A 19,169-nucleotide genomic window follows, 5' to 3' on the forward strand; every position below is an offset into this window, starting at 1 on the left:
ATGCTGATTTCTCTTTTTTATGTATATGAGTGGTTTTACCTGCATGTACATAAGTATATTACATTCAAGTCTGGTGCCGTGGGGATCAGAAGGCACCAGATCCACCAGAGCTAGAGTTAGAGACAATGTAAGCTGCCAAGTAGGGGCTGGGAACTGAACCTGGGTCCTCTGCAAGCAGCCAGTGCTCTTAGCTGCTGATCCATCTCTCCAGCCCCTAGACATCTTTTTATTGCATTTTATTTATTGTATGTATGTGGGGGGTGCATGTGTGCCACAGCACTTTTTTAGAGGTTACAGGACAACCAGAGCAGCCCCATTTTCTTTCTGAGACAGAGAAAGAAAAGAACTTTAAGAGGGAAGGGGGACTGCTGATCACAGAGGTGAGAAAGATGCAGGTTTCTGGGCTGACCTACAAGATAAGGCAGCAGCTGAGAGCTCAGTGCATCCTGAAAGCAGGCCAGTCCCAACAAACTCCAGCGGAATCTCGTTCTCTGTTTCTACCATGTGAGCTCGAAGCATCAGACTCGGGTTGTCAGCCTCACAGCAAGCATCTTCCTTTTTAGACGTAGTCTTCTTTTCTAGCTGGCTTAGAACTTACTGTGTAGACCAGGCTGGCTTCAAACTTACAGAGATCTGCTGGCCCTCGTGCCTGGCTTCTGGCCTGTTTTTTTTTTTAAATATAAGAGAAACACGTGCTCTTAATAAAAATCTTTTGCTTAATTCAATATATCAAAAACTTTTTTTTTTATTTGGTTTTTCAAGACAGGGTTTTTCTGTGTAGCCCTGGCTGTCTTGGCACTCACTCTGTAGACCAGGCTAGCCTCGAACTCTGGAACTCAGAAATCTGCCTGCCTCTGCCTCCCAAGTGCTAGGATTAAAGGTGTGCGCCACCACCGTCCGGCCTATCAAAAACATTTTCATTTCATCACGTGATCAATAAAAATAGTAAGAGGCCAGACATGGTAGCACAGGTCTTTAATCTCAGCGTCTGGGCGGTAGGTGGGTCTCTGTGAATTTTAAGCCAGCCTGGTCTAAATGATGAGTTCCAGGATAACTAGGAGCCACGATACATGGAGAGACCATGTCTCAAAAATAAATAAATAAATAAATAAATAAATAAATAAATAAATAAATAAAATAAAACCAAACAAAATAAAACAAAAAACCAAGATCCCCCCTTCTCCCTCTCCCTCTCTCTCCCTCTCTCCCTCTCTCCCTCTCTCCCTCTCTCCCTCTTCTCAAATCCTTAAAATCTGAGGGGTATACTACATTTACAACACAACTTGGTTAGGGCCAGCTTACTTTCAAGCGGCCAGAGACACAACGAACTATCAACTTCTATCTTGTAGCACAGCCCGGAAACCTGAGTGTTTTCTCATCCGTTGGCCGACAGGCCCCCCTTCCCTCACTCTTAAAGTTGTTTTATCTCCTTGTCTCAGAAAGAAAACAAGCTTCCTTGGTTTTGAAGCCCTCTGTCCAAGGTTCTCCTTTGAACCTCTAAGGTGGGGACATTCAGTGCTTATAGAGACATGCTAGTAATGACACCTGTTGATCCCAATGGTAGAGACGCTCAGAACCTCCTGGAAGCAGCCAGCGCTGGGGCTGCCATCTCAGTGAAAGTCGTTGCCAACATTGCTGCCAATCTGATTGCCTTCCTGGCTGTACTGGCCTTCATCAACGCTGCCCTCTCCTGGCTGGGGGACATGGTGGATATCCAGGGACTCAGCTTCCAGGTGTGGCTGTGGTGGAGGGGGATGGTCTCAGGACAGGGAATGATAGCTGGACACCCCACCCAATTCTCTTGCCCTTTTATCCTTAGCTCATCTGCTCCTACGTCCTGAGGCCTGTGGCCTTCTTGATGGGTGTGGCCTGGGAGGACTGTCCGGTAGTAGCTGAGCTGCTGGGCATCAAGCTGTTTCTGAATGAGTTTGTGGCCTATGAATCGCTTTCCCAGTACAAGCAACGACGCCTGGCAGGGGCTGAGGAGTGGCTTGGTAACAAGAAACAGTGGATCTCTGTGAGTATCCTGATCCCCTCCTTGTAGTACAGGATGGCACAGCGCTACCCAGGCCCCTGACCACTGTTTTGTGTTTCCCTGGGCCTGCCTGAGACACACTGAGGTGGCTCTTAGGCACCCATATCCTGCTATCCTGGGAAACCAGACAGGCTTGGCTGTCCCGTCTCTCTAGCAACAGAGCTGCACTATGGGCTCCAGAAAGAGCTTTGTCTGAAGCCAAGTTCCAGATGGGCCACTGCTAGCTTTGGCCTTGAGTGAGCTACTGTGCCTTGCCTCTATTTTGAAAAAACAGGGGTTATTAACATTTATTCTAAAAACACTACCATGAACAAAATTATGTAAGCCATGTAATTATGAAATTGGCCTTTCTAAAAGAATACGGAAGTCATAACCTAATGTTGGGAATTAAAAAAAAAAGTCTGTAATAATCTCGATATCCTAAGATAACAGCTATTGCTTTTTATCTGTTTTATTCTTTTTCGTGTGTTGTTTTGGGGATATGGATTCATGTAGCCCAGGCTGGCCAATGACATATGGAAGAATGGCCTTGAACTCCTTCTGCTTCTGCCTTCCAGGTGCTGGGGTTACAGGTGCGAGCCTTCATGACCAGCTTCTCTTGTTCTTCCTAAGACAGAATTAGACATCACTATCCACAGTACATTGTAGCCAGCTTTCCCCGTGTCATTATGATATATAGAGCTTTTTATTCTCAATGCTTGAGATTGTACTAGGCCCTCATGTGCACAAAACACTGAGCTATACACCACTGGAAATGTAGTTATCTTTTTTGTTTGGTTGTTTATTTTGATTTTGGTTTATAGAGACAGGGTTTTGCTGTGTGGCCTTGGCTGGCCTGGTCTCCAGTCTTTGCCTCCTGAAGGCTGGGCTTAAAGGTGTTTGCCACCATGCCTGGATCTAAAATTCATGTATCTTTAAAATATGCAATAATAGTTATTTCAGTGTATGTATGTATGAGTGTATTTGTGAGTATGTGTATGCCTGTGTCTCTCTGTGTATATATATGCCTACCCCTCCCTCCTCTCTCTCTCTCTCTCTCTCTCTCTCTCTCTCTCTCTCTCTCTCTCGCGCGCGCGCGCGCGTGTGTGTGTGTGTGTGTGTGTGTGTGTGTGTGTGTAGCATGTCACATGTATGGAAGCCAGAGGACAATTTGTAGGACTTGAGTGAACTTAGAACGTCATGCACAGTGACAGCATTTCACCTGCTGAGCCATCTCACAGGCTTGTATTTGAATGTCTACCATATTTACCAGTCTTGTGCTCTTGGGTCATCAACTGAACTCCTTATCTGGCTGTGTGTATGATGGTGTTGAAATGAATATCTCAGTGTAGAACTTTCCCTGCTTCCTGGGTCATTTCTTCAGGAGCTTCTTGAGATGTGGTTAAACAGGACCTCATGCTGAGCCCTCCTGGAGCAACTTTCCTGTCTGGTGTGGTAGTGGTTAAGTGCTGCCTCCATGTGCCTCACTGCAGTCACCACTGGAAGTCTGTGTTTGAGCATGTTTGGGGCTGAAGACATAGCTCAGCTGGCAGTGTTTGAATAGCATGTGCAAAGCCCTGGGTCTGATCCCCAGCCCGACATAAACTGTTAATCCCAACCCCCAGTTAGTAGACGCAGCAGGATCAGAAGTTCAGGGCCTTACTTGACTACTTAGTACCAAGAAGGAGAGATGACTCAGCAGTTAAGAGCACGGGTTGCTCTTCCAGAGGACCCTGGTTCAATTCCCAGCACCCACATGACAGCTCTGTATAACTGCAGTTCCAGGAGATCTGTTAACCTTGTATAGATGTACGTGCAGGCATAACATCAAAGCACATTTAAAAAAAAAAAAAAGATGTTTAAAGAAAAGAATTCCAGAAACACTTTCGTACTTTTAGGAGTATTTCCCAGTTTTGTTTCGAGACAAAGTGTCATCGAGTTACCCAGGGAAGCCTTTAATTCACAATCTTCCTGCTTCTGCCTAACTGGGAGTACATGCTTTCTGTTATGGTTCTCCCTATTTCCACTCCTTCATTTTGTTTGAAAGAATTTAATTTTTAAACATCAGTTTTTATACCTATACCAAATCTTTCTCTCTGAAAGATTTCCCTTTTTTTCATCCCCCTTTTATGATCTTAGAAAGTGGTCGTGTAAGTATCAAATTCCAGAAACAATGAGACAAAATGTTAAGACTATGAGCTGAGCCAGACAGAACTGGATCCTGTCTCTGGCTCAGCTGCTTTGTCTATGTGAATTTCAGCTACTGGACTTTGTGAGCCTCAGTGTATTTAGTCAACCCTAAAAATGAGTAGGACACTACTGCCTTGAAGCTATAGTCATTATTGTCCTATGTATCCTATGATTTTATGTTTAAAATACTTATTTTCTTCAGTGGTCTAAAATTTACTTTATCTATGGTATGAGGCATGAGTGGCAAGCAATTATTTTTTCAAAGTATACCATTTTTGTTTGTTTGTTTTGTTTTTTAAGCTCATAATAAGGAGAGGTTTTTATCATTTTTTGTTTAGATGTGTTTGCTTTATGTATATGAGTGCTCTGTCTGCATGTACACCTGCAGGCCAGGGAGGCCCCATTTTAGATGACTGTGAGCCACCATGTGGTTTCTGGGAATTGAACTCAGGACCTCTGGAAGAGCAGCCAGTGCTCTTAACCACTGAGCCATTTCTCCGGCCCCCAAAGTACAGGTATATGCAGTGACCAGAAAAAAGCAAGAGACTGCAGAGATAGGAGAAAGGGTGGCCTTTGGCACACTGAACCAGCCCTGAATCAGAACCCAAAAAGCTGGTAATTGGGCAGGGGGGGACGTAACTCAGTTGGTAGAGGGCTTGCCCAGCATACAGGAGACCCTGTGTTCGATTTCTAGCGCTGCACAAATTGGGCACAGTACTGTAGATTACTGTCTGTAACTTCAGAGGTGGAAGCAGGAAGATCAGGAGTTTGATACCATCCTTGGTATAATGAGCTTGAGGACAGCTTAGGACGATTTGAAGTTCTGTTTCCAAAACACAAAATAAAAGGTGGGTCTTAGGGACGCAGGCTGAAGGTCAGCTGAGAGAGAGGCTTGTGTTTCCGGGAAGTGAAGTAAGAGCTGACATAAAGAGGGAACATGTGGCCAGCAAAGCTGCATCACGAGGGGCTCCAAGCCCAAGGCCATAAAGGAACTGAGTGGATTACGGCCAGGGATGCTTCACGTCCTGCGGTGAGGCCTCCTTGGAATCTGCATTTTCAGGTCAGAGCAGAAATCCTGTCGACATACGCTCTCTGTGGATTCGCCAACTTCAGCTCCATCGGGATCATGCTGGGAGGCCTGAGTGAGTCCCTGGGCTGGACTGGAAGACTCCTAGGGATGGTGGGGAGGGGCGGTGGGGACAACAAGCTGAGTGAAGGGTAGGAGTTCACAGGTAAATGGAGGACAGGCCCCCTCACCCCAGCCCCTTTCTGCTACCCTGCTTTCTTCCCCCTGAAATGTTAGTTTTCTGGCTTAGCGCTGCTTCCCACGATGCCCTCACAGCGGGCCAGGGAGTGGAGGGCTCTCATGAACGTGACTCTGCACAAATGGGCACAGCAGCCTTTCGAGGTGCAGGGCCTGGTTTAGAGAGAAAGTGATGGCCAGGAGGGGCTCAGTCTGTACTTAGTCCTTGATTTGCCACACCGGGACTCATCTTCCTAGCTGGGCATAAGTGACACACATCTATAACCCTAGCACACAGAAGAATGAACTAAGAGAATTCTGACTTCAAGCCCAAGCTGGGCTATATGAGACTTTGACACAAACCAAACAATAACACACACTCCAAGGGCTCGGGTGTAGCTCAGTTGCTATTGTGCTTGCCTCACATGCTCAGGGCCCTATGTTTTATCTCCAGTAGCACATAAACAGTGGCTTGTGCCTCAAATCTCAACATTTGGAAGGTAGCAGCAGGAAGATCAGGACAGAGAGAGAGGGAGAGGGAGAGGGAGAGGGAGAGGGAGAGGGAGAGGGAGAGGGGGAGAGAGAGAGAGGGAGAGGGAGGGAGGGAGAGAGAGAGAGAGAGAGAGGGAGGGAGAGAGAGAGAGAGAGAGAGAGAGAGAGAGAGAGAGGGAGAAAGAGAGAGAGAAACAATCAAGCTTCTATCCCTCTTCCTCCTACAGTGGGTGTGGTGAAGGGGACATCACTGGATGCTGTGAACTGGGCCAGAGAGTGATGCCAGGAGGGCAGTGTCAGAGCTTCAGGAGGTGGGCAGAGGGGTGGGTGGCTTCCTTGGCCCTAAGCTCTCTTGCCCCCCTGCAGCCTCCCTGGTCCCTCAGCGGAGGAGTGACTTCTCCCAGATCGTGCTACGGGCGCTGATCACAGGAGCCTTCGTGTCCCTGGTAAATGCCTGTGTGGCAGGTGAGTGCCGGTCCAGCAGCCTCAGAATTCTGACCCCTTGCTTTCTAGCCTGTCTCAGGCAGGGCTGCCCCCTGAGCCAAGTCTCAAAGTACTTCCTTCCACAGGGATCCTCTATGTGCCCAAAGGGGTCGAGGTAGACTGTGTGTCTCTTCTGAACCAAACTCTCAGCAGCAGCAGCTTTGAGGTTTACCTGTGCTGTCGCCAAGTCTTCCAGAAGTGAGTGCCTGCCTGGGCTGTGTGTGAGAGTCATAGAGCAGAAAGCCCAAGTACCCTTGTGCTTTTAGCCCTTGGAGCCAGGGTAGGAATGTTATGGGTGTAGCAGGTGTGACCAAGGAAGAAATGAAGCTTTAGGATAAAAGCTGGGAGGAAAGCTGGACCAGGGATGTGGAGTGACTTTCCCAGGGCTGCACAGCCTATTAACAGCTACAGAAGTGGCCTGGATATCTTACTTCTTTCTTTTCAGCACCAGCTTGGAGTTCGGCCAAGAGGCAGTGGACAACTGCTGTGGATTTTACAACCACACAGTCTGCACCTAGCTGGGACTGAACATCTTCCTAACCTCAGGGCTCGTCCATCCAGAGAGGCCACGGGACACAGCACTGCTTCCATGCCACAACTGGGAACGGTGCTACTGTGAATGAAAGATGCCGCCCTCCCTGGTCCCACTGCTGGTCCCACTGCTGGTCCCATGTCCTACCTCTCCAAGTGTGAGTTCTCAGTGCGCTCGGCCCCCTTGCCTTCTGAGAGCTGACATTCTGGTCCTCTCTGCTCCTCTTTCCTAGTCCTCCCTGCTCCTCTTTCCCTGGGACCCTTGTGTGCACCTGGCCAAAGCCTCCTCCCTGCTCCCTCCCAAGCTTCCGACTTGCTGGATGGGCCCAGAAACTGTCTCTAGAGACACCATCCTTCACCCAGTCCTTGAGTGGGCTTTCTAAACTGGTGTCCTGCAGGACATCATCTCATTAGGTGTGGTGTCAGAGTGCCCCAGGATCCACTGGTTTGGAGCACTGCACTCAGTATAGTTAGACGGGGCTTGGTGGGTTTGTTGGGTTTTTAGATGGGTCTCAAGTAGCTCACTCTGGACTTAGGCTCATTCAATAGCTGAGGTGACACTATTCCTTGTTCCTCCTGCTGTCACCCCTGAGCGCTGGGAGTACAGGTGTGCACCGTCACACAGGGGCCATAAGGGCTTCTTATCTGGGCTGTCAAGAGACCTCAGTGGGCGAAGGCACCTGCTGCTAAGCTTGATGAACTGACTCTGATCCCTGGGGCCTCCAGGTGAAAGAGGAGAAAAATCTCTGCATGTGTGGGTGGCACATGCTCTGCCCCTCCCAACGGAAAACAATAAAATGTAACTTAAAAGCCTTTACTATTTGTGTGCCTGGTGTGTATGTGAGTGCCACCATCGAGGTGTGGAGATCAGAGAACAGTGTTTGAGAATTGAATCTCTTCTACTTTATTTTTTTATTTTTTTTTTTTTTTGGGTTTTTTTTTTTTTGGTTTTTTGAGACAGGGTTTCTCTGTGTAGCCCGGGCTGTCCTGGAACTCACTCTGTAGACCAGGCTGGCCTCGAACTCAGAAATCCTCCTGCCTCTGCCTCCCAAGTGCTGGGATTAAAGGCGTGCGCCACCACTGCCCGGTTCTCTTCTACTTTATAAGGGTTCTGGAGAAGTTCTTTACCCGCTGAACCATCTGGCTGCCCAAGAACTTTCTTTGTTGTTTTTTGTTTGTGATAAGGTCTTACTATGTAGCCCTGGCTGGCCTGGAACTATATAGACCAGGCTGATCTAACCACGTCCCACCTGCTTCTGTCTCCTGAGTGCAGGGATCAAGCGCATGCACCATTGTAACTTTTTGTAAAGATGTTGCTTTTTGTTTATAATTCTTTGTCTTTATAATCTTATATCTCCTTTGTTTGTGGGCCCTTCCTGGGTTCTTCTTTATCTGTCTCCTAACAATCTCTTCTCTGGCTCAGCTCAGCTTCTCCTGGCTCAACTGTCACCAGCTGTCACCTCTTCATAGTCTGCTAGCCAACTACACTTTCATGTGTCTCTTATTTTCACTCTTCAGAACCTCTTATCTTCCCCTCCCCTCCCCTCCCTCCCCCTCTCCTCTCCTCTCCCCTCCTTTCCCCTCCCCTCCTCTTCTCTCCATTGACCCAATCTTCTTTCTTCTACTCTGACCCCACTCCTCTGTCCTCTGGACCCCACTTCTGCCTATAGTCCCCACTTCTGGGGACAGTCCTACTACTCTTCTATAGCTCCTCCTAACTCAATCTCCTCTCAGCCTCTGATGGCCTTTATATCCTCTCCTGTTCCCAGAAGTACAAGAGCCAACTGTCACTGAAGAGCATGGGGTCATTTTAAAGGGCCAGACATATAATATATTTCATACAACATACCATCTCCCAGCTTTAAGACCTTTTCGTGACAGAAACATCGTTTTGACCGTCTCATGGAATCTACTAGGGCAAATATCTGAGTCTCACTGCTTTGTTTCCTCCGATTGTGATATAAGCCAATGTTTGCACACACTGGGATCCATCATGGCTCTGGTGCTTTAACTGTTTTCATTCAGACCTCGAAATACTCCTGTGAGGTTGGAACTGTTGTCATCCATAGTTGAAAAGTCAGAGGCCCAGAGGAGTTAAGTAACCTGCCCAAAGAAACACAGCTAGAAAGAAAAGGCAGATTTAACTCTATAGCATCAAATTCTGTATTCTGTGACATGTAACTTCTCCACTAGGCTACTAGTGTTGGAGGAACTCTGTCAGTGAGCAGACTGTTCCTCCTTCCCGCCTGTTCTCCAGTCAGTCAGGTTTTGATATTTGTTTCTAGCCTGTGCTGGTTAGTTTTTGTTAACTTGACATAAACCACAGTCACATGGCAAGAGGGAACCTCAACAGAGGAGTTGCCTCCACTGGCCCTTGGGCAAGTCTGTGGGGCATTTTTTAGGTTGTTTATTAATATGGAAGGGCCCAGCCCACTATGGGCGGCTCCATCCCTAGGCAGGTGTCTGCGTTGCATAGGAAAGCAGACTGGGTGAGGCTGGAGAACAAGTGTCTCTGCTTCAGTTCCTGCCTCAGCTTCCCTTCAGGGTAAAGGCCTATGATTGATATACATAAACCAAATAAACTCTTCCCAAGCTGGTTTTGGTCAATTTTTATCACAACAAAAGGAAACTAAAGAAATGGTATCAGAGAGTGGGGTTTTGTGGGTTTCAGAAAGGACTGTGGAACTTTTTGGAACTTCGGTCTGAAAAAGCTTAGAACTTAATGGGCTGTTCTGTGGGAACATGGAAGACGAGAATGTTGAGAGAAATGCAGATGATAGAGACCTGGCTTATGAAGCTCCCGACTCCCTCAAAGACTATCAGGGCTATTTGTATGATATTTTGAATTAAAGAGTCAATAGATGTGAAACCTTTAGCTTACTGGGACAATCAATGCTTGTAAGGTGGCATGAAAAGTCAGCCGTGATTAATACGAAGCCAGCATCATTGAGGCTGTGGCATGTGGCCCACTCGAGTGTCAAGGTTGAACATCAATATGGCAGCAGAATGTGACAATGTGAGAGTCTTTTACATCATACTGAAGGCTTGACAGGGTCAAAGAGTGTGGGGAAAATTTAGAGGCCGCCACAGCGGTGGGGCCCGGAGGGGCTTCCACACTGTGGCGGGTCCCACATTCGGGAAGAATCCTATGGTTCCAGCGGCCTGGAGGCCTTGGTGGCGGCAGGTCCCAATAACACAAGGAAGTCCTTGGTTCCAAAAAGGTTTATTGTCATGGCAGGTGATAGATGGATCTAGGTGTACCCCCAAAAACTCAGGGCAGTCCTGAGCTATATAGGGAGGGAGAAAGGGGGAGGATTGGGGGAGGATCTGGGGGAGGCATGCTTAATTTGCTCTGCCCTCTGGCCTTCATTAGTATGTAAATCCCTAGGGCCTGAGGCCTATAGCCTGGCCTATGTGACTGAACAATGTAATTCTATGGAGACCGTGACTACTTTTCAGGATTCTGGGTTCTGGGGGGTGTCAAACTCCTGCCGGTTCTCACGCAGAATCCCACGCAAAGTCTGCAGAGTCTCGGGGTTCTAGGCACCTGCTCAACCATGACCCAGGATACCCTTATGCAGTCCCACAACAGACAGCGACAAGGAGTCCATGAGGCTAGGGACGGTGTGGGGCTGGAAGACATCACTGGTGAAGGTGCAGCCTCAGTTACAGTGGCAACCTTAGGCCTAAAAGATTCATGGAGAGAAGCTGTGGCACAATACCATATGCCAGAGTCAGAGTCCCTGAAGAGCCCAGGAGAGGACATCGGTGAAGGTGCAGCCTCAGCTGCAGTGGAGACTCCAGCATATGGGAGATGCCAGGACTGTGGGATGGGCACCGAGGACAGCCATCAGGGTGGAGTGACCTGGCCTAAGCCTATGAGACAAGCTGTGCATGTTGGAAATGGTAGAGCTGGGACAATGGGACTGCCCAAGCCCTTCGAAACCCAGAAGATCATGAATGAGTCCCAGATGTCAGACATTGAGCTTTGTACGCTGTTGGATTTGGGGTTTATTTTGATCTGATTACAACCATGTCCTGTTTCTTCCCTTTTGGAATAACAAAGTATGTGATTTATTTTGGATTTCATAGGAGTCCACAGTTAAGAGACTCTGAATATTTAAATTTATTTATTGCCTATGTGTGTAAGATGTGTGTTTATGGGCACGTATATACTACAGTGTGTGTATGTGTGTGTGTGTGTGTGTGTAAGTCAGCAGACAACCTTGTACATCCCATTTTCTCCTTTCACCTTTATGTGGGCTCAAGGGATTGAATCCAGGTCATCAGACTTGTGTGCCATGCTCTTTACTCTGTGAGCCATTTTACTGGCTCTGAGTATTTTAAAAATAATTTATTTTTGTTTGTGTGCAAGTATTTGTCTGCCTGTATTTATGAGTACTATAAATATGTCCAGTGCCCTCAGAGGTCAGAAGAAGGCGTTGGCAATGCTGGGAACCCCGGTCCTGTGAAAGAGCACAAAGTACTTTTAACCTGTGACCCATCTCTCCAGCCCCAACTTGAAGTATTTTAAAGAGATAGTAAACTTTTTTATATAATTTTTTTTTATTTTTATTTTTTTTATTTTTTTGAGACAGGGTTTCTCTGTGTAGCCCTGGCTGTCCTGGAACTCACTCTGTAGACCAGGCTGGCCTCGAACTCAGAAATCTGCCTGCCTCTGCCTCCCAAGTGCTGGGATTAAAGGCATGCGCCACCACCACCCAGCCGATATTAAACTTTTAAATGATATAATTTTTAAAGACTGTGGGACTTTCAAGAGTTGAACTGTATTTTATATTTCAATCTTAATATCAACATGAGACCTTGGAGACAGAAAATCTTTAAGGATTTCTTTTGTTTTGTTTTGTTTTGTTTGGTTTTCCGAGACAGGGTTTCTCTGTGTAGCCCTGGCTATCCTGAAACTCACTCTGTAGACCAGGCTGGCCTCGAACTCAGAAATCCACCTGCCCCTACCTCCCAAGTGCTGGGATTAAAGGCGTGCGCCACCACTGCCCGGCAAGGATTATGTTTTAATAATGTGTTTATGTATCAAGTTGATAGGGCTACTTTGTGCTGTTTAGTCTTTGTTAACTTGACACAAGTTAGAGTCACCTGGGAAGAAGGACCCTTAACAGAAGAACTGTCACCATCAGATTAGCCCATGGGAATGTCTTCAGAACATTTTCTTGCTTGTCAGTTAATATGGAAGGGCCCAGCCCACTGTGGGCAGAGCCAACCCTAGGCAAGTGGCCCTGGATTGTATGAAAACACAAGCTGATCAGGCCAGCAAGCAGCATTCCTCACGGCCTCTGCTTTAGTTCCTGCCCTGAGCTCTACCTCAGGTCCATCAACGATGGACTGTGATCAGGGCATGTCAGACAAACAAGCCCTTTCTTCCCCAAGTTGGTTTTGGCAAGTCTCTTATCATGGCAGGGAAAGCAAATGAGGACACTTGTTCTTGCTTCTGGAGTTTGTCTCTAGTGCTCCCAACCCTGTCCCTCCTGCTCAGGCTGCTGCCACCTCAATGCTCATTTACACCAGTAAATGGCTTCAGGGCCCTTCATGCACCCATTTCTTCACCCCTACCTGCCACCTCCTCCTTCCCTCCCAGCTAGGACTAGGCTCACCTGAGGCAGAGGGAACTTGCAGTCCTGTGTGGCAGTAACTGGTTCTACCACATGAGCTGGGTCCTGTTTGGCTCTGTTGTAGATTTTTTTGTTCCAAGAGCAGCTTCTTTGCCCTGTGGGCCCCATAGCTGACCTGAGTCTCAGTCCTCTGGGCCCTTAGCTCTGCAGCATGGAGGCTTGGTGTGCCTCTTGTACCCCATGGCTATGGTCCTGGCCATTTCCCCTGCTGTTCTCCATTTAACCTCCAAACCCCACTCCCACTGCCCTTGAGCAGGGCACTCTGCTGACTTTCTATGCACAGCCGTCTTTCCAAGATCAAACCCCTACCTCTTCCTCTCTTACTGTTGGGTCTAGCTGTCCTTGTCCTGATGCTCTGGACTCTGTGCATACTCAGTACATAGCCAAGGATGTTCCTGGTAAAACGGCAGCCTCTTGGGCATGGGCATTGTAGTACTTTTATTTTTCCTCTAAAGTACCTAGCGTGGTGCTGGGCTTAAGTCTGTGGGAGTGAATCACAGCTTCTCTGAGAGCTGGTACTTCCCTGTGGAGATGGCACTGCTGGTCGGGGGTTGCACACAGGGTTCGGGACCCCTTAGTTGCAGAACAGTGGGCTTTAACATCTCTTACTCCCACTGAGCTCTTCATCTGCACCCACAGAAGCGGGTGCCCTGTGAGGGTGAGGCCACCAGTGTGTATTGCTTAGAGGAGTCATGGTTGCTGACACCCAATGTCCACGGTCAACAGCATCCTAGGCAAAAGCTTCTAGGCTGAGTATCATGCTCCATCCCTATAAAACTAACTTGTGGGAGGTGGAATTCGAGAATATTCAGGAATTCAGGCATATAACAAGCTAAAGGCCAGTCTGGGCTACACAAGTTCCTCTCTCTAAAAACAAACAAACAAACAAGCTGGGCGTTGGTGGCACACGCCTTTAATCCCAGCACCTGGGAGGCAGAGACAGGCGGATTTCTGAGTTCGAGGACAGCCTGGTCTACAGAGTGAGTTCCAGGACAGCCAGGGCTACACAGAGAAACCTTGTCTCGAAAAACCAAACCAAACAAACAAACAAACAAAAACAAACAAAAAACAAAAAGACAAAAATAAAAACAAAAAAAAACAAGCTGGGCAGTGGTGACTGATGCATGCCTTTAGTCCCAGCACTTGGGTGGATTTCTGAGTTCAAGCGAGGCCAGCCTGGTCTACAGAGTGAGTTCCAGGACAGTCAGGATTATACAGAGAAACCCTGTCTTGAAAAAACAAAAACAAAGCAAAACAAAACAAACAAAAAACCCCAAACAAACAAAAAACCTGAACAACAACAACAGAAAAGAAAGAAAAACAGAACAGCTTTAAAACTAGGTTGGAACAGGTGCTTCCACCTGTCCACCAGTCATGACAGGCATTGCTAATCAATCCCAGCATTCCACTCACCGTATCCAGAAGGCTTACTGCTACAAAAGCTCACCACCAAGTAGTTCAAGGTTCCTTTTAAGGAGAAAAATATTTTTACCTCAGTTTAAAGAAAATAAGCTAAAACTTGTCACCAAGGATATGGGATTTTGGCAAAGACTCTAGAAATTCGGGGCAGTAAAAAGCAGAGAGAGGGTTTCCTGCAAAAGATGGGGCCTATGTAGGTGAGCTGTCTATGCCACACCAGTGAATTGTGTGATCTATAGATTTATATGTTGACATTGTAACCTCTGAGGTGACACTAGGAGATGGGGCCTTAGGGTGTGATGAGGTCATCAGGGTGGAGTCCTTATGAAAGAGACCTTAGAGAGTTCTTCTGCTGTGAGGTTAGGGTCAGAAGGCACCACACAGTGAGCCAGAATGGGGTCCTCAGGAGAGTTCGGCCGTGTGGCACCTTGAATATTGAACTTCTGGCCCCAAACCTGTGAGAAATAATTTCTTGTCGTTTATAAGTCACTCTGTTTATAGTATTTTGTAACGGACACTGATGTAAGACAGAACCCCACCCTCATGACCTCATCTGAACCTAATGACCACCCACAAGCCCCACCTCCACATACTTCACACTGGGAACCAGGGCTTCCTCACAGGACTAAGGGGATAGAACCTAGTCCATAGTACCTACTATGTACCAAACTCCAAGTACAGCTGGAGAGGACAGCAGCGACCCAGACCTATAGGAAGCCAAAGGATTGGATTCTTCCTCAGAGCAGAGGGAGCAGGGAGGAGCTGGTCCTCTTGCCTCCACTTCCCTAGCAAGTGCTGGGGTTACAATTGTGTGCTGTGTGTATCATTATGTCTTGAGCCAGTGCCATACCATTTATTTATTTGTTTGTTTGTTTGTTTGTTTGTTTGTTTAACTTAATTTTATGTGTATGGTATCTAAACGTATGCCTGTCATACCTGGTCCTCTAGAAGAGCAGCCAGTGCTCTTAACCACTAAGCCATCTCTCCAGCCTCTGGCATGCTTTTTGAGACTGAGTCTACATTACAAAGTTAAATAATGCTAGATGGGTTATTAAAATTTCATTTATATCAAGGGCTATCTAGTTAAACACACAATGTGCTGCAATATCTGGATTGTCTACAAGATAATGACAGTATTTATTTATTAATACATTTTTATCTAAAGCCCAATTTAATAATTCAAAAAACATTCTTATTTATATCAAATATGGGACTGTGGTTGCACATTTTCCATAAGCATGTAGGCTCTGTGTTCTTCTGTAGTTGATATAGCCATAATCAATATATTTATTATTTTATATTACCTTCTGGTGGTCTGCTAATTAATTCCTGTTAGTCCCATGACCATATGAATGGCTTACTTTAGAGATTTTAGCAAAAACTCTACATTGGCAGCCGAGTCCCCTTTTGCTATGTCCCCTGCATGCACCAGCAATGCCTCGGGCACCTTAAACTTAGCATGGGAAAGAGCTCTCCAAGACAGTGGCCTTATGAGCTGATTGAAGCAGGCTGGAGTGACCAGAGAGGGGCTCTCCCGATTTGTATGTTGAACAGGACCTGCAAGTGAGAGGTAGAACAAACACACCCTGGGGAGAAAAGTCACAGGCCAGAACTTAGTGTAGTAAAGCTGGGGCAGAGGCCCGTTGCTGCCTCTCTGTCATATCTAGAGAACAAGGGGGCATGTTGGTGAGGTGACAGCAGGGATCATCCAAATCTGTCTGAGGCACAGCTGGCCTTGTGCACACAGTTTCCTGCAATGCTCCTTCTCCACCCTGGGTGCTGGAATAAGTTCCTAGGGAGACAATAGGACTACAGGATCTTAACACGGGCATGCATGCGAGGATGCTTGTCAGGGATTGGCCCAAATTACAGATGCTCAAGCCCCTTGTATAAAATGTTGTTGGCTCTGTGGGAGCACGCCTCTAATCCCAGTACCCAGCAAGTGTGAGGCCAGCCTGGGTAACATGAGACACCATCTCAAAAACAAAAATACACCAAACTAAATAAAATAAAATGCTGTTCATTTGCATACAGCCTAAAATATCCTGTTCTATGTCAGATAGAATATGCAACACACTACAGGTGTAAGCGGATGTGATACTGTGTTGTTCTAAAATATCCTGTTCTAGGCCAGTTATAATATGCAACACAATACAGGTGTGTGTAAGCGGATGTGATACTGTGTTGTTTACGGACTCATGACAAGAGAAAGAGGTTTGTGCTCAGTGCACACGCAGTACCCCCACCCCTTGCAGTTTTGCCTTTTTAGAATGTTTTCAATCTATAGTTGTTTGAAACCACGGGTATAGAAACCACAGATACGGAGGGTGAAGTGTATATGACTCAGTTATTTTTTTTTAATAGTGTGTGTGTGTGTCTGTGTGTGTGTGTGTGTGTACACGAGCACACGTGCATGTCTGTATCTGCATATGCATGCATGCCAGAGCTTTGGCAGGGTCAGAGGATAACCTCAGGCATCTTTGCTTTCCACCTTATTTGAGGTGGTGTCTCTTTGTTGTGCTTTAATGTGGAATACAGGGTGAGCTGGGCTGGAGTTTGAGGGGATCCTCCTGTCTCTGCTTCAAGTCTTGCATTAGGAGTGACGTGGTTATAGGTATGTTAGCTGTTGAGTCGACCTTTACATAGGCTCTGGGGATTGAATTCAGGGCCTCATATTTTCACCACAAGAAGTTTAATCACTGAGCCATCTCTCCAGCCCAGACCTCAGGTTTTGTTTTGTTTTTGTTTTTTAAGCCTCAATTCTTAATTGTTGGCATTAATAAACTTACTCTTTAAATTGTCATGAAATTGTCTGCGTATTACTCCCAATTTCTGTACCTACATTATTACAGATGTGAAACAACTACTCCATGGTCTACATTTCAGTTTTATAAATATTTATTTATGTGGGAGTATGCATGCATTACAGCAGGGACATAGAGGTCTGAGGCCAACCTGTGAGAGTGGGTTATCTTCTCTACCATGTGGTTCAAGAGAGCAAACTCAGGTTGTCAGGTTTGGTGGCAAACATCCTCACCTGTGGAGCCAGCGTCTCAGCTCCATGACTTATATTTGGCACAGCTTTATCCTTAGGTACTTTTAGTCAGTTAAAACTCAGAGATTTCGGCTGGGCGGTAGTGGTGCACACCTTTAATCCCAGCACTTGGGAGGCAGAGGCAGGCAGATTTCTGAGTTCGAGGCCAGGCTGGTCTACAGAGTGAGTTCCAGGACAGCCAGGGCTACACAGAGAAACCCTGTCTTTGAAAAACAACAAAAACAAACAAACAAAAAACCCCTGAGATTTCTGTGCTCAGGGCTGGGCCTGTATTTGAAATTCTCTCCAGAGAGCTGGGACAAGGCAGAGTGTGCATGTGTGTGTGTATGTGTGTGTGATTTTTAAAATTTTTGACACTGGGTACTGTGCTGCCCTCGAGCTTCCTATGTAGCCAAGGATGAAGTTGAATTTCTGATCCTCCTGCCTCTGCTTCCTGAACGATGAGATCATAAGTGTGCACCGCCAGATCCAGTTGATGTGGTTCTGAGGATCAGAGGCTCTGTGACTGCAAGACAAGCACTCCTGCTAACTGAGTGGCAGCCACTTTCCTGTTCGAGAATGTGTACAAAACTTTGAAGACAATGGCAGAAGTCTGAATAATCTATACAAATAAGCCTTGTGGGGACAGCAGCGTGGGCGAGACTTAGAGATGTGGTTCCAAGGAGCACAGCATGGAAGCAGAGCAGGTAGGAAGGGAAGTTGGCAGGAGAGAGGCCTCCTGGGTATGGTTAACACCAGCGAGGGAGTGGGGGGAGGAGGTACCTCATGCTCTCCAGAGGCAGTGCCCTTCCCCTCTGTGGTCTCCCTCCCTCAGCCTTAGAACCTCAGTCTAAACAGGAGAAAAACATCGAACAAACTCAAACCATGACATAATCTACAAAATATCTAACCACGATGCCACAGAACTGTCAGAGCCTTCGCCCACAAGGAAAACCTGCCCAGTGGAACCTAGGGAGACATCATGACTAAGTGTGATATTGTAGTGGTTAAATTGTGTCGTCGCCCCTCCCCCCAGAGCTAGAGTAGCATCTGCGAGTGCAGCCTTATTTGGAAATAGAATGCTAAAGTTTGGACCTAGAGTATTTTCCTGAAGGTAAAATGTGGAAGGCTTGGTGCTCAGCCTGTGAGATAGTGGAAATGGGACCTAGTGGGAAGAGGTCAGTTCACTGGGGAGCTACTTCAGTGGAGAAGATATCAGGACCCTGCGTCCTTCCTATTTCTCTTTCTTTGCTTTCTGATCACCTTGCAGTGACTCTAAACAACAGAGCCAAATGACCACAGACCAAGACTTCTCAAACCATGATCCAAATAAGCCTTCTTCCTAGCAAGCGGGTTATCCCGGACGTTTTTGTCATAGTGACAGGTATGACTAACACATAGGTCCTGCAGATGTAAGTTAAGGATCTAGGATGAAATCATCCTGGATTTAGGAATGACAGGTATGAAGACAGGGAGATCTGAGACTCTCAGACACGGAAATGCACACAGAGGAAAGCCCGTGTGACTATAGAGGGAGATTAGAGCCCTGGTCCCACAAGCTGGGGTAGGGCTGGAGCCAGCAGGACCTGAGGGGCAGAGAAGGAGCCTCTGTTCTCCATGGAGCTTAGCAGATTGCCAACTTCTGCCCTCCAGAACCCCGACGATACACCTCTGTTGTACTAAGCCAACATCGTTATGGCACTCAGCTAAGGCAGCCCTAAGAGACTGATAGAGGCATCCTGCATGCAATCCCGGAACAAATCACAAACAAGCAAACAAACAAACCCATCGGTGAGGGAGTCTTTCTGACCAGAATGACCAGCAGAGTAATGGAGACAGTAGTGGAGTCAGCCAGAGACGAGAAGGCAGTTCAGTTCAACACGACTAAGTAGCCGGCGGCGTTGGTTCACACTTCAGGAGTCTGACCTGGAGTAGCTTATTTCAGGCACAGCACAGTTTGGTGAAAGAGTTCCTGGTGTTAATTAACTCACACCCATGTACACAACAAACTTAAGATGTGGCTACCTCAAAACTCTTTTTAAAGTACGTGTAACACCTTCCATAAAGATGAGTTCTATAGACTGACTACATGTGACCCCTTCCATAAAGACGGGTTCT

General features: G+C 46.9%; 1 protein-coding gene across 1 annotated transcript in view; it reads left to right on the top strand.

Annotated features, from left to right (window-relative positions):
* Window positions 1-7,770, top strand: part of Slc28a1 (solute carrier family 28 member 1) — a 48,164-nt gene extending 40,394 nt beyond the window's left edge. The window contains exons 13-18 of the mRNA XM_028754858.1: window positions 1,565-1,733; window positions 1,820-2,017; window positions 5,265-5,346; window positions 6,306-6,404; window positions 6,509-6,620; window positions 6,868-7,770. Coding sequence (XP_028610691.1) covers window positions 1,565-1,733; window positions 1,820-2,017; window positions 5,265-5,346; window positions 6,306-6,404; window positions 6,509-6,620; window positions 6,868-6,940 — 733 coding nt within the window. The 3' untranslated portion in view covers window positions 6,941-7,770. The remainder of the gene's footprint in view (window positions 1-1,564; window positions 1,734-1,819; window positions 2,018-5,264; window positions 5,347-6,305; window positions 6,405-6,508; window positions 6,621-6,867) is intronic.
* Window positions 7,771-19,169: the final 11,399 nt, after the last annotated feature.

Source organism: Grammomys surdaster, unplaced genomic scaffold (assembly GCF_004785775.1).
Source record: "Grammomys surdaster isolate TR1022 unplaced genomic scaffold, NIH_TR_1.0 126036, whole genome shotgun sequence".
Taxonomy (NCBI): Eukaryota; Metazoa; Chordata; class Mammalia; order Rodentia; family Muridae; genus Grammomys; species Grammomys surdaster.